Source organism: Triturus cristatus, chromosome 10 (genome assembly GCF_964204655.1).
Source record: "Triturus cristatus chromosome 10, aTriCri1.1, whole genome shotgun sequence".
NCBI classification, from domain to species: domain Eukaryota; kingdom Metazoa; phylum Chordata; class Amphibia; order Caudata; family Salamandridae; genus Triturus; species Triturus cristatus.
The window spans coordinates 902,615,184-902,636,667 of NC_140593.1; the positions used below are offsets into that span (position 1 = coordinate 902,615,184).

Sequence of the window (21,484 nt, forward strand, 5' to 3'; positions counted from 1 at the left end):
GCCGCAAACCCCCCAAACACCCCCCAGCGCTGCGGCGGAATTCGCGCTGCAGCGAAGGGGTTAAAGTAAGCCAGTGCTGTGTCGTGGAGTCTGGGTGGGATCTAGATGCTGAGGAAATTAAACGTTTCCCCTTCCCATGTGCGTGTGAAAGCCACTTCTCGCCCACCTCTGAACTCTCAGATAGTGTGGACTGTGAACGCCAATGAATTCTTGATCATCACACCTACCCTTGAGCCTGTTATGTCACCCTTATGTGCCACCATTTTATACCCCCATCGAGTCATAAATTTACATGTAGTGCCTACCAGATGTGTCTCTTGCAAGAGGACGACATTGGGGACATGTCTCTTAATATACTGCTGTACGATCCCCCCCATTGATCTTGTCACCCAGACAGTTCACATTTAAGGACATTAGGCGTGGGTGTGCCCGACGTGTGTGAGGATGTGTATAAGGCTGGGTCCGTTCAGCCTGTTGGCACGACTGGAGTCGGAGCAATTTCTGTCAGTGAGCGGTAATGTGGGGGCTTGAAATTTAGGTCTGAAGTTTTTTTCAGTGGTGTATAGAGTGGTGTAAGTAGAACAGTAACTAACTCCCCATAAACTCCCCCCTCCCTGCAAAGCGGCCCCAGAACTGCCCCCCCCCCCCCCCCCCCCAACATTGAGGAGTGCTTGTCATCCCAAGAAACATCTAAACAAGAATTAGCAAGGGAGAAGGCCAACTCCCCTGTCAGATCCCTTAATCATATCATCTTACTGTACCCATCGATTCATTTAAGGTGTGAAAGCAAATGACAGCTGTTGTCCATAAACTGTTCATTAATGAGTTCTTGTCTGCTTTTCAATATGCGATCTCTCAGCCCTGGATCTTAAGCCTCTGCATGATGAGGAGAGCTGCTTGGATCTCGCTGCGTGTCCACCAGTTGTTGTGGGTATGGAGAGGCGACGTCTCATGGCATATTTCCCGGCACCTTTGTCCAGCCCTCCCGCCATTCCCATGCTTTCTCTGCTGAGGAGAAGTACCATGTCTTGCCCTCTGCTGCAACTCTTAAATGGGTTGGAAAGATCCTGGAATATTTAAGTTCATTGTCACAAACTGCTTTCTTTACCTCTAGGAAACAGCTACGCATCTACTGCACTCTTAAGGTACAGTCGGGTAAAAAGTAGAGATGCATTTTCGTAGGTAAATGGTGGGCACTGCGGGCCTTCTCAAGGATCACGTTTGCTTGGCAGTAGGCTTTGCGAGCCCAGCCCCGGGTACAACATACGGCGGCTGAGGGCCCCTGGGCCTCCACAGCGGCACTGACCAGCCGTCCTGGACACAGGTCAGACACCGCACACAACTCCGGCACAGCCTCTGGGCCTCCAGGGACCAGCCACGGGTCCCTGCAAGAACGGTTCAAGTCTCCCAGGCCCCTCCTCAGGGCTGCACAACACAGGAGGGCCGTCACCTCTCACCGGGCCCACCACCACCGCTGCAGCTCAGTGTGTGAGACAATGCGCAGAGCAGTTTGTCCCCTGCTCCATCCCGGCCTCTGCATCCGGAGCAGTAGCACTTGACCGCAAAGTGCCTGTGGGGAGGCAAGAGCACGCTGATCTTGCTTGATTTGCATGCGCTAGTCTGCTCCTGCGTCCAGAAGCAGAATAAACTGAGCCTCAAGGCTGGATGATTTGGGTGCCGCCTCGCCAAACCGCGATATTTTACTACTGCGCCTGTGGGTATGCGATAGGGTTGCGGGAGTATATTAGGGCGGCCTAGGCTCGGCAGCTCGGAGCCACCTCCTCCGCTCAACGGCTAACAGCAAATCCCCAGCCAGCCCTTCCACTCAACGTTGGGCAGGGGCGTAGCTTTGGGGGGGAGGGGGAAGTTACACCGCACAACCTTAATAAATGTATTCTGTAATAAATAGTTGGGAGCAGGTGTTTTCAGCCGTGTATGGTGAGGTGTCTGACTGATTTCACTCACGAGTTTTCATGCCCACACAGACTAAACACACACACGCTCTCGAAATTCCTTAAAAATGTTGGTCATTTTTTAAAATATTTTGTTATAAGTACCACTAACAATCCACCCTGCATTCCCTTTCCTCCACCCCCCCCCCCCCCCGCGCGTCCTTGTTTTCAGATAATGTAGGTTTTAAAAACAAATGCCAGCGTGATTGTTGGGAAATCGGAAGCTCCGGGTGTTTGTTACTTAGTTAGGTCAGCTGCTATCAGCAGACCAAAGTAAGCCTAGCTTTCGTTTTCCACACCTCCTCCATTTAATGTTATTAGATCACTAGATACATGGGTTTCTATATACATAGCAGCCTGAGTATAACTTTTAAATATCAGTTGTTTTGTTTTCCTAGAAACGAATGCCTCTTATCTCTCTCACTTTAATCTCATCTCTTCCTCTGAGAAAGACGCTCCTCGCCTGGCGGTTGATTTGCCCTCTTTAATTTCCCGCCTCTGCAAGGACGAAACCTACTTCAGATGTGCCCTTATTTGCTTTGGGGAATGCCACTATAGCGTCTGTGAGGCGGGACTTCCTGTGTGACGTCTGACAGACACAGGCTCCGGCTAAGGAAGGGTGGTAACACGGCTGACTGGAATGACGACAGATTGTTGAAAAACTGTCAGTCATCTCACTGGCCACGGGAGTGGAATGGTACATGACTGCCCCCCCCCCCCCCATCCACCCCCGCACTCGGATTCTAGAATTTGGAAATTCGTTTTTAAATTTGGTTCATATGTAAATTGGATATATTGCTAAATTCCGATGGAGTGGGAAGTGAACATCTCTCACACACCTAAACATGTGCCTATGGTACGGCGGCCGAGAGAATTGCTTCATGAAGTACAAATTAACGTTTGCTGGTAAGACAGCGAGTGAGTTGAGAGCCTGGATAAAATTGCCACAGTTCGATTTGGGTAACAGCAACACACAATATAAAGTGCCAAGATATAGTTATCCCAGTTGTGTGTATTATAAAAAGTAAGTGGACACGCCAGGGTGTGCCGGTTTTGAACAGAGTCTCTGACTGTCAGCGGCTAGGTTAGGTCTACAAACTGTACCCGTCTGCACTATTGAGCCCAGCATAACGTTGTCGTTTTGGGCGTCTGCCTCGGCGCCCCCTGTGGTCATGGTGCAGTAAAATGCAGATTAGTGGAAACATGTCGTTTGCGAAACTGGTTTTTATCGACGAAGCTCCATATACATAAATATGTGTAAAAAAAAAAAAACACGATTTGACCAATACGAAAAACTTTAGTGTACTGTGTAGTTTAAGAAATGTAGGTCGTTCAGTTTTTTTCCAAGTGCACATTGAAATTTATCGAATTTATCTGCAATGTGCCTATTTATTACTATTTGGGAACAGATAGCAGGGAGAGTCTGGAAAGGCTGGAAGAATCAACATGTTCCTTTAATTTGTTTTGGATTGAGTTTTTAAGTGGGACAACATTAAAATACATATAGCTGAAACAATCGTGTCTCTCTCCAGTACTGCCAAATCAGGAGCGTTGGCATTAACCCCTTAGATATATTTAAAAGACAGGTATCTTTAAGATTTTGTATAAGCCATCTGTATGGGTAGGTACCAAGTTAAATCTTGTATTGTTTAAATACCCCACCAGTGGTGGCTTCCTTAATGCAGTCTAGTACCAGCTTCTTATAAGTTCTTTTTCCTATCCACTGGACGACAGTCTCGTTCATATGGGTGAGAAAGGTGATTAGACTCAATGACCATTAAAGTCTTTGACTCTCCTGGTTTGCTAGCAGACTGCTAACTTCGTGCCTGTTGGAATGGTGTTTTTGTTGAAATACGTTTGTCAAAGTAGGATCATAACTTGCATGCATTACATAGCTCTACTGTGAGTAGTTGTGTGAGCATTAGAATGGCATTGCTTTATATTTTGGCCTTAAACTGAAAGTTTATTCACTATATTCAGTGTTCTAAACCTGGGAACGTAGACATTCGTCATTAAAATGTTACCGCTAGCGGCAAGTCCATTTAGCGGCCGTTTTGGAGGTATGACGGATTCAATTAACTGAAGAAGTATAATCGCCTGGATAGAGAAAAAAATATATATCTTTTTAATTAATGGGATCTTTCAAATTATATCAAGTAAATTTGGCAGAGCTTGTAGAACCTGTGGTATCGATGGCTTTTCTGTTTCCTTACCATTTTTTGTTAAACGCATTAACACCCGTTTAACGTGCTATGGATATTTTTGATGATATTTTCTCTCATTCAGGAAAAGAGAGCACAATGAAGCGGAAAGGAAAGCTGATCATGGACAGCGTGACACAGTTGGATGGCTGGACCATACGGGCCCAGCTGAGCAACTACTCTGACTTGGTCACCACACTGGATCTGGCTCCATCAACCAAGAAAGGCATGAAATGGCGGGAAACAGGCGTGGTCCAGAAGCTCCTCTCACTGCCCGCCCAGCCCCTCTGGAATCAACGGTTGTTAAAGGTAGGACATGCACCTTTCAGGGTAGCAGAGTGTGGGAGATTTGAGATGCGAAATATGCTGTTACTGTTTGTTGCGCTGCTGTAGAAGCAACCACTTCAGAAGTTAAACCATAGTAAATCATGGGGCTTTCTGGTACCCATACAGTTGGGAAAAGAGAGCTTGCAAAGGATCTGCTGGCATTGCCGTTCTATAACCACCAGTTGCTGATGCTGCAGCGAGCAGTTTGGAGCAGAAGAGTGGTTAGTGGTAGAAGAGGGTTGGTGGTTCAGTTTGAAGCAGATGGTGCTATCCCTCTGTGGTTACAGCAGAGTTTGCGGTTGTAAAGCTTAACAGGTGTGGCTGTGCAGGGGATGCTCTCAATACCAGTCTAGCCACTATAGAAAGAGCAAATGCGTTGGTAATTTGTAAAGGAGCTCCGAGAGCGAGAAAGAAGGGTGGTAATGCAGCTGTTTTAGTTGCTGGACCTGCTACTGGTTACAACAGCTGCCAAGGTTTAAAAGCTGTGGTGGAATGCTCAGTGAGAGGGACAGACTGCTGAAAATCTTGTGCGGGGTATCACATTTTGTCCTTTTGTTGGACAGAGTAGTGGCTGGTAGTTACTTGCGTGCTCTTAGGTTCAGTTCAGTTCATAAACTTTATTCAGGTAACTTAATACCCATAAAAGCACAACATCATAACAAAAAATAAATTGCAAAATGGAGGATTGACAGTACACAATAATCAAACTTTTGTAATAATATAACTATAACATTTGATAAGATTTTATGACAAATTAAAAAAGAACTTCATTGGTAATGAATACATAATTTGCTGTTAATAAAACATTATATCAGCTAGCAATTACACAGAGATAGTCAATCGGGTAAAAACTCAGGGATCAGCCATAGTCTTACGTGCTCTGGTGGCAATTCTCAAAAAGGTGCTTATGCGAAGGATCAGCTCTTCATCAGCCAGGGAAACTAAGCATGTGTAAGCATTATCCAAACTAATAGGTCTTCTCTTTTTGAAAAATGGATTTAAAAAACACTTAGTATATTTTGTGTAATACTTACAAAAAAATACATAATGTAAAATTGATTGGCCGCTTACCCCGTCACAAGGGCATGGTACATGATCAAGATTATGGTGATAGCCGAGAGGAAAACACAATGCAAATCTGACAGTTCCTGCGCAGGGTGAGATATATGGGTAGAGAATGATAATGCTGTTCTATTGACATGTAACTAAGAACGGAAGATTTCTTGGATTCCAGGCCAATCCTTTCTGTGTTATATAAAAAGTAAAGGGCATCTCTAAGCTCCTTTTTTGGCACGGTGTCAGCTATATTTGGATTTTGGAAGATACTTTCTTTATTAACACTACACAGGCTTTGATGTACTCCCCTCAACCAAGGAATTTCCATCCCTTTCTCACACATAAGGCAGTCATTAATAATCTCTCTAGTGAGGGAGGCAGCCTGGTTCTTCCATACCAATAGCCAAAAAAGGGCAGGACGGGCGCGTATAAAATCCGATATAAAATTAAGATTGAGTTCTCTGTGGCAAATGTATTGTGGGGTAGAGATTGGGATGCCCAAAAGTTTCCTGCAGCATCTATTTTCTTCCTGCTGGATGCAGGAACAATTTGCAATGCCCCAAATCTCCCCCCGTAGGTGGCCACAGGGACGCACTGTAATTTAAAAATGTTTAAAAGGGCCGGTACAGCACCAGTGGTCTTTGGACGGGAAAGGCTAAGGATTGAGTTGATGGCCTTGGAGAACTTGCTCCTGGAGTGAGCAAGATGCTCAGTCCAGGAGCCGTTCGCAGCAAAGACCAAACCAAGATAGGGAAATGTACGTGTACTTGTCAATTTCTGGCTACCCACTACAATAGAACTTAACTGTCGCTTTCCAGGACCACTGGACATTAAAAATGACTTATTAAAGTTGACACATGGGTCCAGGCTATCCATGTATTCAACAAAAGTCCGAACTAAATTACGCAGAGAGTTCGGCGTGCGGCCTGTAAGGACCGCATCATCTGCGTATAATAGAACGGGGAGAGTTTTACCATTAATCATGGGGACGTCATGGGTTGAGGTTTTAAGCAGATTGTTCAGCCCATTAATGTAAATAATAAAAAGGAGGGGGGCCAAGACACAACCCTGTCTGACCCCCCCTTCCTACCTTGATGGCCCCCGAGACCTCGCCACCCGTGCCGATCCGCACCTGCGCCTGAAGGTCTTTATGGAGGTACACTAGGAAATGTACCAGAGGTTCGTCCAAACCATATGCCAAAAGAATTGCCCAGAGCTTCGACCTATTAACAAGGTCGAACGCTGAGGACAAGTCCATAAATGCCATATAGACCGGGGACTTCCGTGCAATGGTGTATTTCCCAATAACCAAATTGAGATTGAGACATTGCTCGTTGGTACCCACCTTGCTACGGAAGCCTAGCTGACAGTGCTCTAAGATACTATTTTCCTCTGTCCAGGTTAAAATTTTATTGTACAGGACTCTTCCCAATATTTTTAAGGTATTGTCAATTAGTGAGATCGGCCTATAGTTACTAGGCTGGGACCGATCTCCTTTTTAAAAAATTGGGACTATAATACTCTTGGCCCATGTATCTGGTAACATAGTGTGAGTTAAACTATTAAAGACATTTAAGAGTAGTGGGGCCCAGAAATCTGGTTTCCATTTTATTAGATCAATTGGTAACCCATCTGGGCCAGGTGCTTTGTTCCCAATGCTCTGTTGGATAGCCTCTTCTACTTCAAGAATAGTTAACTCAATGGTAGTAAAGGGGCCATAATCGTATTGGTCAAGCTCTGGTTGCGGGTAGCATAGATTTTTGAGAAATGATTTTCCCAGGTCTCGCTTGAAATATTGCAACTAATGGGAGTTAATAACTGACCCATCGATCGAAGCTCCCTTACTGCGGACCATAAAATGTTGCCCTTTTTTATGCTTGCGACCTGGGATGAAGTTTCCCAGCGTTCATTTAAGAGGATTCCCTTCCTTTTCCGGATTGCTATGTTATATTCCCTCCTTGCCGATTGTACGTCTGTGGCACATCTCGGGTTAAGTGACAGTGCCCTACGAAGATTCCTATTGGCCAATGTACACTCACGGTCGAACCATCTAAGATTGCTTCCTGCCAAAGAGGCAGGTTTCGACAGGAGTGTTTTAATAGCTAGGCACAGTTTAGAGAAATCCTGAACTACCTCAATGTGTGCAGTCTGTAGTGACAAGCAGGAATTAATAAGGTGCATATTGCCTCTAACTAACGTTTAAAAAGTTTGCCACTGTCAACGCCCTTCCAAACTAATCTCAAATTATCAGTTGAGGGCATGAGATTTTTTGCCCCGCATAAGAAGGAAAACGCAGGCCTGGATGCAGACCTCAACACTATTTTAATGGGGTTATGATCCCCATAATCTGTTGCAATTACTTCAGCGGCCAATAGTTGGTCTTCAAGGCAGGGAGAAATACAAATAAAATAAATGGTTGACGAGCAACCCCGTCCCCTAAATGTTGGTAATTTTTTATTAGTGGTATTAGGGCTGCTCACCAAATCCATAACGTTAGTCAGGTTGTTTGATTTTAAAAACAATGTTAACTCTACTTCCCTACGAGACGAGGGCCCACTATTACTTATTACTTATTCCTTCGCCATGCACCACGCCATTGATTGTAGCATTAAAATCTCCTCCCAAGAGAATCCCAGTAGATCCCTCCATGTTTCGCTGACTATCTAAGTTAGAAATTAAATCAAAAAGCCCAATGAAGTTCCTGTTAGGAACGGAATAAAAATCATTGTTGTAAAAATTCACCAAATATAAACAGATCCTCCTTTTAAAAAGAACAACTTGATAATTTCTACTATTTGTTGAAAGAACATTAAGACTGCCGCCAGCAGCCACGTTAATCCCAATAAATAGCCCCCTGATGGTCTTCCCAATTTAGGGCTGGGGGCTACTACACTAAAACAATGAAACCCTTCGATATAAAGATCATCAGTGGCCCAGGTCTCCTGGAACATGACTACATCTTGTTCCTTTACAATGCGCAACCAATCTTGGTCTCCGAGCCTGGATTGAAGGCCCGCCACGTTCCAGCTTAGGACGCTCAGGTTAGCTCCCATATTTACCATAGTTGGAACTGATTCATCATTAGAGAGTGGGAGTGCGATGTCTAAATGATCCTCCACATGGACCTGTAAGTTAGTCAACAAAGGTGGTTGTCAATCCTGTGTGTCCAAATTGGAAAGTGCATGGAACCTATTGGCTGCCAAGGGTATTACGTGAGCATCCCTAAACAATACAACTGGTGGTTTATAGAAATAACCTAAGGGGAGTGCGCAAATGTCTGTATTTTGTGAAAAAGATTGCACTTGAGTGCTAAGTAAATGACGGACTATGTGTGGTCTACGAAAATTAAGGACAATGCAGTCACCATTGATGTTCTTATCCGAGTGGCCAACCCACCCTACTCTCCTGGCCATAATAATTTCATTCATTGAAGAGGGATGGAAACCTTTATGTTTACGTAGCCAATCTGCAGATTTATTGCGGAGGTCTAACCAGGATTCCCTCTGTCCCTCGGCAAGGTTAGGAACGCCAGCCAGTACTAACACATAAGGACTAGAGGCCGGTGGCAGGCTCAACACATTTGTGTTAGGACTTAAATGTGAATCCCTAAGGTGGTCTGCAGCGACGTTGTTTGGGTCAGCCACAATAGTTCCCTCCTGAGGCAGGTTACAATTAACACTACCTGGTGTCACGTTTAGATCGCCTGGATTACATGTTTGAGATGTGCCCAAGCTCTCCCTCTGCGCGACAATAGGCAAGTTGTTTTGATTACAATGGGAAATACTGGGATTGACGAAGGGGTAACCGGGGGGGGGGGGGGGGGGGGGGACAACACCCATCAATTGTGTTACAGGCCCATGTTTGTTGACCACTGATGATATAGTATTCCCTCGTCCAACTTCATCAAGAACTTTGTTCAACCACCCACAACTTAAGTTGTCCACAATACGGTCCAATTGCTTATATTTCACCCACAGCAACTCAACATTTTTGTCAATCACATCCTTGAGGGTAACCAACATAGTCTCAAGAGCTTCCGTTGCGAACCCTGTTTGTGTGGCTCCCCCCGCAGCACCTATGTTGACCTCATTGCGCATAAGTTCAAAAGTAATGTCTGTCTGGGTCGCTACTGAGTTTGTACTGGCAACCACAACAATATTTTGGCACCCAACAGGTTGGCGGCTTTTAGCGCTTTTTAGAATTGGGTGTGGCAGAGGTCACATTTTTTTTTTTAATAGGTTGAACACTTGATTTAATATTCCTTTGTGCCTTAGCAGCATTACCCCTAGTGTTAATACAGGGTACATCTGAAACAGACACATTAGGGGAGTCCCCAGATGGTAAAAGTGGGTTGGGGGAAACAAAGTCAGGCCTTGCTGGTGATATGTTTGGTATGTTCGGACAGGTTGTGTTGACATTAGCAGGACCACCCAGCGACAAACGGGATTGTAACGTGGCAGGATCCAAAGACAACCGTCTTTCAGCGTTGGTAATTTGTAAAGGAGCTCCGAGAGTGGGAAAGAAGGGTGGTAATGCAGCTGTTTTAGTTGCTGGACCTGCTGCTGGATACAACAGCTGCTAAGGTTTAAAAGCTGTGGTGGAATGCTCAGAGAGAGGGACAGACTGCTGAAAATCTTGTCCGGGGTATCACATTTTGTCCTTTTGTTGGACAGAGTAGTGGATGGTAGTTGCTTGCGTGCTCTTAGGATAGAAAGCTCAGTTTGGAGTTTGGAAGTGATACACATAAGCAAGACGCCTTCTCCAGTTTTTCAGGATTAAAAAATCCTCATTCTTTGGTGTTTCTTGATGCCGTTGTGTGATGAAAAAGTATAGTATGTTGTTAAAAGTAAAGCATGATTTTCTGGACAGCAGGGGTAGAGTAAGAAAGATATTTCTGCACCTCGAGGGATCATGAAGCAGAGTAAGAAAGATATTTCTGCACCACAAGGGATCATGAAGGAGTAGCAATGTTCGAGGCACCAGTTTCTCCTCTGTAATAAATGAGAAAGGCCTGCAGTACAGGCTATTTGAGCATGAGGGCAACATATGGCTGATGGTGAAGCTTTGCTTGAAGCAGACTTATTGGTGTTTCATCAAGGTGCACCAGATGAAACCAGACTCTAGGCTGATAAGATTAATTGGGATTATGAATGTGAGGCTGAACACCACACCAATGTCTCATTACCCTCGATAGTTCTCGGTGTGAAAAAATAGTCTCAGTCCCTGAAATCAGTTGGAAGTTAATAGCATCACAACTGGGGACATTGTCAAATAAAAGTGCATGTGCACTATTCACACTGGCTCCTTAACCACTCTCTGCATCCCAGGTCAGTCACTGGTCTGCTCGCAGGCAAATTCTTAGTCAACAGCCCACAGGCATAGTTTCCAAGTTTTCCAGGCTCATACTTAAGGAGCTGCTCCAGTCCAGATTTTTCATTTGGAATCTAGGACGTGTAGTCCTGTTTTATAGTGGAATAAACCAGACTACAAATCCCAGAATTCATAGAAAAAAACCTAGACGAACAGCTTATCACTCATGTGCCTGGGAAATTTAGCAGGTCTGCACAGGGTCTCCCGATTTGAGGTGAAAAGTGGTTGAATGACTTTATAATGGAATTCAGCACATGTTGGGAGAGTAAATGATTCTTTGACCAGAAGGTACTGGTTATGCGTGCTGGACTTGAGAGAAGGATCAGTCATTGTGTCGTACGGTTTCCACTTTTCAGTAGGAACTGTTAGTTTGTTGGACAATATAAACGTTGGGATGGTGCCAGACTGATTCCATGCACCCCCCTCAAAATATGTTGGCCTATAGACCTGCCAGTGTACAGTGCCACCGTTAGTACGCCAAAACCTGGCAAGTTAACAAATGGTTTGGGCAACATCAGAACATGACAAACCTGACTCCCCTAGGAATCTTGGTAACAGATCTAGAACCTTTTCGCTCAGTCACTCGTGCTCACTCAGAGTTATACGAGAAATACACAAAGAGGCGTTTTCAATATTTATTGAACCATCATGATTCTTGTATAAAAGAAATGAGCTGCAATGACTAATAGAAGTAGATAAGTGATTAGGAATATAAGGACAGTGGAAAGAATGAATGATTCCTCCATCGTGCTAGCATAGAAGAGCTGGGTGTAGTGTGCTCCTACTGTGCGCTCCCTAACCTAGTTGCCTAGGGTGGGTGTTCTGCCAAGAATCCCCCACAGGATGATCTAAATCCCCATTACCTGAAGCAAGATATGTAGGTCCCCTTCTTGGTCACAAATTGGACATCCCTCCCCACAGAGGGTAAATAGGGCTGAGAGTCTTACAAAAGCGATGACCTCACAATGAAAGCAGAGTGCTCCTCTCATTTGAGTACAGAAATACGTGTGTATTTATAACAGCATCCATGCTTCCATGTGAAGACTTCAGCCAAGCTGACATTGTTTATTGTCACTGTGATACCTCCGTCGCCTTATGGACTAATAATAAACAACATTTGCACAATGTGTGTTCAGACCTTTTACTAAATGTTCAAGGTGTTGTGATAGTATACTCACAAATTGGAATTGTAAGCAATTTGGTTTCTGAGAAACTAATCCTGCACTGTCACACAAGCAAATGTGGGTCAAAAGTAATTGTGTGGAAAAAGAAGGCAACTTTAGAAACTCGTACATGTAAAATGGCAGTGTTTCTTCCTGGGCCTAACCTAGCCATGTGACACCCGCTCCTAGGACATAAGCAGACTAAAGCGATCTAATAGTAAGAAAGCTAACCATAGCAATGTTACAGCATGTGTTTATATGGAAGGTTCTAAAATAAGTTTGGAAACTAAAGCATACAGAAAGCCATTATTAAAAATATAAAAGAAAATAAAAAGCAAAATTTAACAGAACCTTACGATGTTGAAAACAGGCACTCGACTCTACTATGCACGACTGCTGTCTTTGCTGCAGCCCTCTACGCCATGCCACTCTACTCTGCAACACTACACTCTATGCCACTCTATTCTACTGTGCAATCTATGCCACTCTACTCTAGCGTTCACCACTCCACTCTGAAACAATTTGCTCTATGCCATTGCAATCTGCACCACTCCACTCAACTACAGTTTGTGCCACTCCCCTCTACACCACTTTACTCAAAACAAATGCACTCTACGCCAGTCTCCTCTGCACCACTACACTCTACCTCTATAATCTACTCTGCAACACGATACGCCACTGCACTGTACGCCATTGTACTCTGTCCCTGCACTCTACGCCATTCCGTCACTGCACTCCACACTAATGCACACTATGACAGTCTACTCTGAAACACTTCACTGTCTACCACTCTTTGCCTGTGCACCCTATACCACTCCACGCCAATGTGCTCTACGCCACTTATCTGCCACTACACTCTGCCCTGCACCATTCCACGCCACTTAACTCTACTCTGAAACAATCTACTCTACGCCACTGCACTCTGTTGTGCCACTCTACACCTCTCTACTCTACACCACTCTGCACAACTGCACTCTTCTCTAACCACTGCATTCAACACCAGTGCAATTCAACACCACTTCACTCAAAACCAGTGCACTCTAAACCTCTGAACTCTACTCCATTCTACTCTGCAACATTGGGCCACTTCACTCTATTCTACACCACTGTACTCTGCACCAGTCTACTCTGCACCACTGCACTCTACGCCATTGTACGCTGTGCCACTCTATACCATTGTATTCTACGTCGCTGCACTCAGTACCACTCTATACTACTCTGCGCCACTCCACTATCAGCCACGCAACCCTAAGCCACTCTGCATCAATGCAGTCTGCGCCACTACACTCTGCACCACTGTAATATATTTTGCACCAGTGCATTCAATGCTACACCTCCGTGCGCTACGCTGCACCACTCTATTCTATGCCACTGTACCCTGCATCAATGCGTTCTACACCATTTTACTCAAAACCAATGCACTCTATGCCATTTCACTCTACAGCAGTCTACTGTGCACCACTGTACTTTGCGCCACTTCATTCTAGGCCCCTGTACTCCAGTCTACAACACTACACTCTACAACACTACCCTTTACCATTCTACTCCACTCTGCTCCACTCTACTTCACTCGATGCCAATCTACAAATGCCAGAGGTTGCAGGAGGGAGACCAATGACAGCAGAGGCAAGTTAAGCTCACCAAGGCCCAAGGGCTTCTGGTTCAGGGGTGCCTTTCGTCGTCTGAGTCTAATTACCTGAGCCATTCGTGATTAGGTGGAACCTCTGGATTAAGGCTGCAGGTGTTGTTGTGGAGTCCAGGAGGAGTCAGCTAACGCCGTACTTGAGGTTAGGATCCCTGGGGTACCTGTTCTGCATCGGTGATCCACCTGGACACGGGCCGGAGGCGTCAGGTGCAGAGTGGGCAGGACTCTCGTAATCCCAAGGACCGGAGTCCTTTGTGTTGGTTTCTTGGGGACAAAATCGCTGTCCTCTAGAGTTCTGGTCTTTTTCAAAGTTCAGGCATTTTGCCTCTCGTGTCTGGAAGTCGCTGGCTGCAAGACAGGCGTCGTCTTCTTGCAGGTTCTTGGAAGCTGGAGGCAGGCCGGTAGAGCTGGGGTCAAGTCAGTAGTCCTCTTTAGGCTTCTCTGCACAGCATCTTCTTAGGTAACTAGTTTCAGGTCTGGGGGAGCCACCTAAAAACTAAATTTAGGTGGTGGTTTAGGGGAGTAGCAGTTAGGGCCACTGGGCACCTAACGTAGGGTGACTACACCCGCTATTATGCCATCCTCCTGTGGGAGGGGGCATAGACCTAGCCCGTATTGGAGGAATCCCCTCATCTCCAAGATGGAGGGGACTGAAAAGTGTGCCCAACTTTACCCACTCTGCCTAAGGGGTGAAGTTGGCAAAGGTGGGCACACCTCCTAGCCTTTCTAAGTCTTCCTGCTGGTTTTCCCGCCCAAACCTGTGGTGTAAACCAGGGGCTGCCACCTGCTGCTTGCAGCAGAGGTTGGGGGTTGCATTATAATGGTGGCAGGCCTTTGAATCTTCCCCTTCAAGTACTGGGCCCACCCATGGGGAGGAGGTGTGCATTGTTTCTGGTCCCAGAGAGCAGAGGCTCTTCACCCAGGGGTCCAGAAACATGTCTGTGTGTGGTAGGTTGCCTAGAAGAATAGGAGGTGTGCCCACCTATGCCAACTCCAACCCTAAGGTGGAGGAGGCAAGGTAAAGCACATCTTTCAGTCCCCACCATCTTGAAGATTAGGAGACCCCTTCTGTCAGGGCTTGGTCTATGCCCCCTCCCACAGGAGGGTGGCTTTAATTGAGGTCTAGTCCCGCCAGGTAAGGTGCCCATTCGTCCTGCCTGCTACTCCCCTAAGACCCCCCCCCCCCCCCAAAGTTAGTTTATAGGTTGCTCCCCCAGACCTGAAAACTAGATTCCTGCAACCTACGAAGGACAAAAAAGACACCGTGCAGCAAAGCCTGATGAGGACTACTGACTTAGCCCCTAAACCTACCGGCCTGTCTCCAGCTTTAAAGACCCTGCAAAAAGACGGTGCCTGTCCTGTGGCCAGCGACATCCAGAACCCCTTGGAAGACTGCTTGCTGATCAACAAAGACCTGATCTCCTGAGGACAGCGGTCCTGTCCAGAAGAATCTAACAACAAGGACTCCAGATCCAGCTGGAACCGCAACTTCTACCTATTCTGCACCTGACACCCACGGCCCGAGTCTAACTGGCTCACCTGAACAGTGAAGTCTCCCCAGTGATCTTGACCTAGAGTCCAGCGTTGGCTGACCTCTCCTGGACCCCTCAACAAGGCCTGAAGCCTGAATCCAGAGGCTCCCCTTGACCTCGACAGGCTCCGTAAAGAAGACTCTGATACCGAAAGACACACCCTGCACCCGAAGCCCCTGCGCCTTGGTGAAATTAATCAACGGTGCCCCTATGACCCCCTACATCTCTACTTACCTCTGCTGTAGTTTGTCTACCTCCTCCAACCTGTTTGTCGAAAGCAGAATCCTCACTGAGAAGCATTTTGCGGCCGTTGCTGAATTTTCACCCTGCACCGACTGCCTCTGTGTTGCTGTTGCTGTATGTTTGGTGCTGCTTTATGGCTGCCCCCTGTGCTTGACCCAACTCCCAAAGCTTGGCTCCTGCAACCAATTTACTTACCTGCAAACAGTGTGACTTCGAGCCCTCTCAGTCTCCATTGAAACGCATTGGGCCGAACTTCAATTTTGACCTCTGCACCCGGCCACCCCGTGCCGCTGGTGTTGCAGTTTTGTTCCTCAACTGACCCTTGCTGACCTTTGGTCCCCAAGTGTCGACTTTTGGAACTGAAAAGTATTTATATTTAAAAACGTACTTCACTAGGGGAGAGGAGTTGGCCTAACGACTAGGGCGGTTGACCTCGAATCTGGGGAACCAGATTCGAGTCTCGGCAATGACGCTGAACATCCTGTGATTCTGGGCAAATCAATAATCTCCCCGTGCCTGAAAAAATGAATGTGTCCTCATGTAATGCAACTGGTGCTATGTAAAGCGCTCTGATACCCGATTCGGGTCAAGTTCGCGCTATATAAAACTCTGCAAAAAAAAAAAAAAACTTATTGCGAAGATCTTGGTCTTAAAATAAAGTACGAACACAGCTTATTTTTCTAAAATTGGTGTGGATCTCCTTTTTGAGTCGTTTGTCTATTATTGGTCAATGTTTTGCAATTAATATCTTACTCTCCTCTGTGTTAGTCCTAAGGCTGCTCGCCCACATTACCACTAATAGAGCACTTTGGGTTTTACATTGAGCCCTGTACACATTTGGAAAATTCTTGAACTCTGTGCATGGTAAAACCACCTAACTGCATTCCATATTCAGAGCTAGCTTCCTACAACTACTGTCAGGCACAACTCAACAGTTGTAGAAGCAAATCTCTCCCCTGGCTAGGGGACATAGCAGCCCTCAAAATGCCCTCGCTTCCTTAAGGTGTTGTATATCTTTTAAACACTACCACTCCATATTATGAAAGATTGTATAGAGAATCTTCAGCCTAAATGTATGAATTTTGTGTGGCTAAATTATAAAAAAAATAAAGTGCGGCTCAGTCAAATATAAGACATGCTGGGCATCAAACAGGGAGTTATAAGGGAACGTAATCTTATTAACTATTACCTGCGGCACACCTTGGTGTTTTCCTTAACTGGAAAAGAAGGCTACGGACAAATGTTGGTGCAGTATTGACTGTACCCTAAGTGGCAGTTACATTTATGAGGTCCCATGGACAGTGATGTAACGAAACGTGAGGGGCCTCCCTGCAAAATATATGGAGGGACCCCCTCCGACCACACTAGCAATGAGAGACCTCGCCACATTTGAAAAGTACCTTCTCTACCACAATAGTGAGAGGAGAGTGTTCTCTAGGCTATACAAGCTACTAAATATATTGCAGCCAGGCAAGAGACTCTTTCTCATGTGCATGGGAATGAGAACTTCCTATCCAGCTAGAAGATGACCTGTGTGAACATAACCAGTGGGGCCCTACAGTAGCCGCATTGGTGGTAGATAAACTCTGTTGAAAATACTAAATTGAACACCATGGGGCACCCAAAAGGTGTTCACTGCTGGGGATAGTTCGGAGGCCTGGGCGCACTCACCCATATGCCTTGATCTTGCCCAATGATCTAGTTCTTCAGGCAGTCTGTTCTTAAAATAATGGAGGAAGTGACTGGTGTCCAGTCGGCACACTGTCCTCAGGTTGTCCTGCTTGAATCCCCTTCTGAAGAAATCTACTCCTTGCATGGAATAAAAATCTAAAATATCTCCGACCTACTCCCAGGGGCAAAGCAATGTATACTGTCACTGTGGGGTGCTGTGCAGTTATTGGAAGGCGGCCTGAAGGACACTGGCAATGGGAAAAACAATTAAAGGAAGGAGTGGGAATTAAGGAAACAGGAGGGATGCTTTTGACCTGCTTGTCCAGAGACTTTCAAGAACTGTAGTTTCCTAGACTGCTGAGAGCCTTACACATTCTGGAAGAGTCTCAATTAAACCTATACTATGTGACAAAGAAGCACACTGGAGACTGAAAAAGAAAAGACTTCCATTTGAATGTATTTGAAATTGTAATCAATACGTCAGCTTGTAGTTTTTTGTAGTGAATTAATTGTACTAGGGATAATTCTGTGACTTGTGTGGTCTCAATTGTCCTTTTCTAAATGACCAATAACACATTTTTTTAAATCCCCTGGCAGCTGTTTCCTCCTTGCCTTACACCCCTGCTACTGGAGGAACTTAGGCAAAGAAGGGAAAGCAGAAAGGGGGAGAAGCTGGAGAAGTTTCTGGAGGACCTGGAGGAGTCGGAAGTTCCAACGAAAAAGAGGCTGCGGCAGCAAAAGGAGGAAGAGAGGCTGCTGAAAAAGTTAAAGAAGCTCAGCCAGGCTACTTCAGGTATGTACCAGCCACATTCTGGTTCTGTTTTCCATCATGAGAAGAGTACATGGGGAAAGGGTAGAAGGAGCAGTATGCACACAATTTTCAGAGAGCATTAAAAGTAAAGTTGTAGAAAGTTTAGAGTTTAAACCTTTATTAATTGTAGATAACGAAAAATGTGGATAGGATTCAGAATGGAATTCATAAAGGGTTTTGTTTCTCCCATTCAGTTATCACACAACAAGAAGCTACCCTGTCTGAAGTGTCTGATCCTTAGTGAAATTTGAGGCTCATTATGCCAATGATATAGGTGGTGTTGGACATTTCAAAAAAATGTATGGACTGGCCTTACACACCGCCAGGTGTCATGCTTCATCATCGGCTGTCCTCGCCCTTTGAAAACCACGTTTGGTAAAGGGCGGGCCTGCACCTGGAGACAGGGAGGTACTTCTATAGCGAAGTGGGGCCTGTGCTGAAAAAGTGAGTGAGTGATGTTTAAAAATCTATGCACAATCCTGCGGAAACAAACTGAATAGGAGGGCAGGAATGAGGAACATAATCAGTTTTTCTTTAAACCGAACATTCAATAAATAATCTTGAACTCTTCTTTCCGAAGATTTCTGGCCAGAAACATACATAAGAGAGTAGGGAGTCTTGTGTTGCCTAATGAGACGAGAGTGGCACTAGGTTGTGTGATTTAGTTGACAAATAGTAAGTGCTAGAGGATAGCCGCAGAATGTAGAGTCTGGAAAGCTAGTTTATTGACATAAAAGGTGCTAAATGAGTGGGACCGAAGAGGAGAGTGGGGATCCCAAACAGCTTCCAAGAAAAAATACAACTTGCAGAACTTCTCGGGTGAATTGTAAGTTTTCGCCACTTGAAACAATGTCATACTGAAAACGCAAGCTGTAAGAGGCAATGAGACAAGACTCAATATTGTACCCAGTGTACATAAGAAGGACACTGAGGTAAAGAGAGTATGCAAGAGCCAGCAAAACCTTTTGGTGAGCAAACAGTCTAGAAAAATATACATTATGACTATCCAAAATGTGACCAGGCCCAATATATCCTACAAGTCCATTACAGGCTGATGATGGATGTATCATGGGGTTTTGTATAGGACAGTAGTCTCTTAAGGTGTCCAAATGGAGAAGGAGCTTGAGAAGTTCTGTTGAGTTAATAAACGAAGCCAATTTTATCTAAGGCAGTCTCAGGATTCTGGAGTGTAAGGCAATATGTAAGACGCCTGCTGTATCTAAGACTACCACCGAACTCTAGGGCCCTCAAGTGTTGGATCAAATAAAGAAGGATAATAAGATCACAAAGGTAATGGGTGCCTTTACAAATAGGGAAACTTAACAGGAGAGCTGTAGGTCCTCAGACATCCACAAGGAAGACAAGTAAACTCAAAACAGTTCTCTTTGTAATAGAAAGCAGGCTTGTCATGGGTACCCATGTCCATAGTTTGACACAACTCTTTCATGTCAGAGGCAAAGTAAGAAGACTGAGTCTGAAAGGCACTGCCGCCTTTTACAAAGTGAGAAGTACTTTGTCTGACCCATAGCCAACAAGTATATAGCCAAAGAGCACAAAAATTAAAAGGTCAACTTGCTTTATTATTGGGGAGAGTGCAGAGCCTGCCTGATCCTGAGCAGAGCAATATAAGAAGCCCACCACACAGAGAGAAATCGAGCAAATTACTTGATATGTTTCCTGCTTCCAAAAGAAGATAAACCCTGAAGGCCCATACTAGACTTCACACTTTGGAACCACTCTGTCAGTGCACTAAAGTTCAACATTGCAAAATGCCATGTCAGTGCTGGAGTATGGAGACTATCTGGTGGTAATGTATTTTAAGGCTGCATATTTACATAGCTCCAGGTACCCTAAACATAGCAAGTGCCTCATTGTCTTTTCAAAATTACACCTGTTGGCATGAAGTCAGCCCCAAGAGTATTCACAATCTGTCTGGCTGTGTTTGCAGGTCATACGAGACGGAATCCAAACATTTACACCTATATCTGTTTGATTGCCTGGCACCGAGGATTTCATTTCAGCGATGCCACAACTGCATAAAACAAATAATTCAGGTGCTTTTCCGATAGAGATTCACACACCACAACAAAGTGATCTCTGACAATATTCAAGCAAAAGGCTGTTTTGAGAGTGGAGATGGACATGGTGAGAACAATTTGCATTCCCATCCTCACAGCAAATTACTTTAACGAAAATGCCAGTCACTGACACTGAAAATAGTGGATAAATTACAAGGAATGATGGTATCATGTAAACAGCCCTGGGTACTTCTGTGCATCAGACCAATTTTGGAATGGCTTGCGAACCAGTGAATTAAGTCATTTGGAGACAACGAGACTCTAGTGCAGAGGTCTTCAAACTTTTGGATGCCGAGACCCCCCTGTAAACATTTTCAGGTGTGAGGACCCCCTCCTGAAAAAAAATTCTAAACCTGTAGGCAGGGCTACTGGAATTATGAGGTAGATGAGGACCAAATTACACGACAGGTTTGACTAAATTGTGTGGAAAGAAAATGTAAATAATATTATGTTATGCAGCGTATTTTGGAATAGCATTGCTTCATTATTTTGACATTTTTTACACACAGTAACACTGAGGAAAGATTTCACCACATCAGTACCAGTTTATAACCAAAATACAGCAATTAACATCAGAAAGATGTCTAGTCAACATTTGTGAAGGGCCTTCCACTCCGCAGAAATACGTGCTGCCACATTAGAAGGTCACCTGGCCCTGGCCATGAGCAGCAGGGGTCCCTTAAAACCCTGGCGGTCTTGTGCAGAGTTAAGCAGTTTACCCATGCTGCTTTCCTCTCACCCCCTCCCTTCCATCCCTCTCTTCTCTCTCGTCTCCCAACCTAGGATCCCTCTCTCACTTTGCAGGCCATTTTCTTTCACCCCTTTTTACAACTTCTGAACTCTCCCCATGCAACCTCTCACTTCACCTTTAATCACCCCTTGCCTTTCTGTATTTTCACTGTCCTCATCTCTAACAGACTCCCGCATTTATCTCATCGCCTCTTTTGCCCCATCACCTCTCGTGCCCCTCAGCACTTCTCATTCACCTCAAGTCTCTCTATTCAAATGTGTGTCTATTTGTATCTTACAACTCTCCAGTCCCCCTATTAATCTTTCACATCTCCCCTTTGTTCTTCCACACCTTCTTGAACCAACGTCCCTCTCCCCTGTTACCTCAGCACCAGTGCCTAATTTGAGCAGGTGGTTTCTGGTGCGCTGCACTGGCACCTAACTGTGCGCACTGGCACTATGACCATCTGCCACATGGTGGCTCTGTCTGTGTAATTTAGAGATGAGCATAACAGCTGTTTATTAATTCAATACACATTAAAAACGATAAACTCCTGACACCCGTGCCATTCTTATAGCTTTGGGGGCTTGAAATAGTCTGAGTAGTCACACTTGTACAAGTGTTATGGTTGGTAGTTGCATAGGTATTGTCATTGGCCGCGCAGGCCAGGCAATGGGTGGGTGGTTAAAGTTGCAGTGGCCGACT

At 45.2% G+C, this 21,484-nt stretch overlaps 1 protein-coding gene across 3 annotated transcripts in view; it reads left to right on the forward strand.

Moving 5' to 3' along the window:
* LOC146796212 (uncharacterized) overlaps positions 1 to 21,484 on the forward strand; it is a 403,367-nt gene that overhangs the window by 337,333 nt on the left and 44,550 nt on the right. For all 3 annotated transcript variants that reach the window (XM_085628712.1, XM_085628713.1, XM_085628714.1), the window contains 2 exons: positions 4,239 to 4,462; positions 17,758 to 17,953. In XM_085628712.1, the coding sequence (XP_085484838.1) occupies positions 4,239 to 4,462; positions 17,758 to 17,953 (420 nt within the window). The remainder of the gene's footprint in view (positions 1 to 4,238; positions 4,463 to 17,757; positions 17,954 to 21,484) is intronic.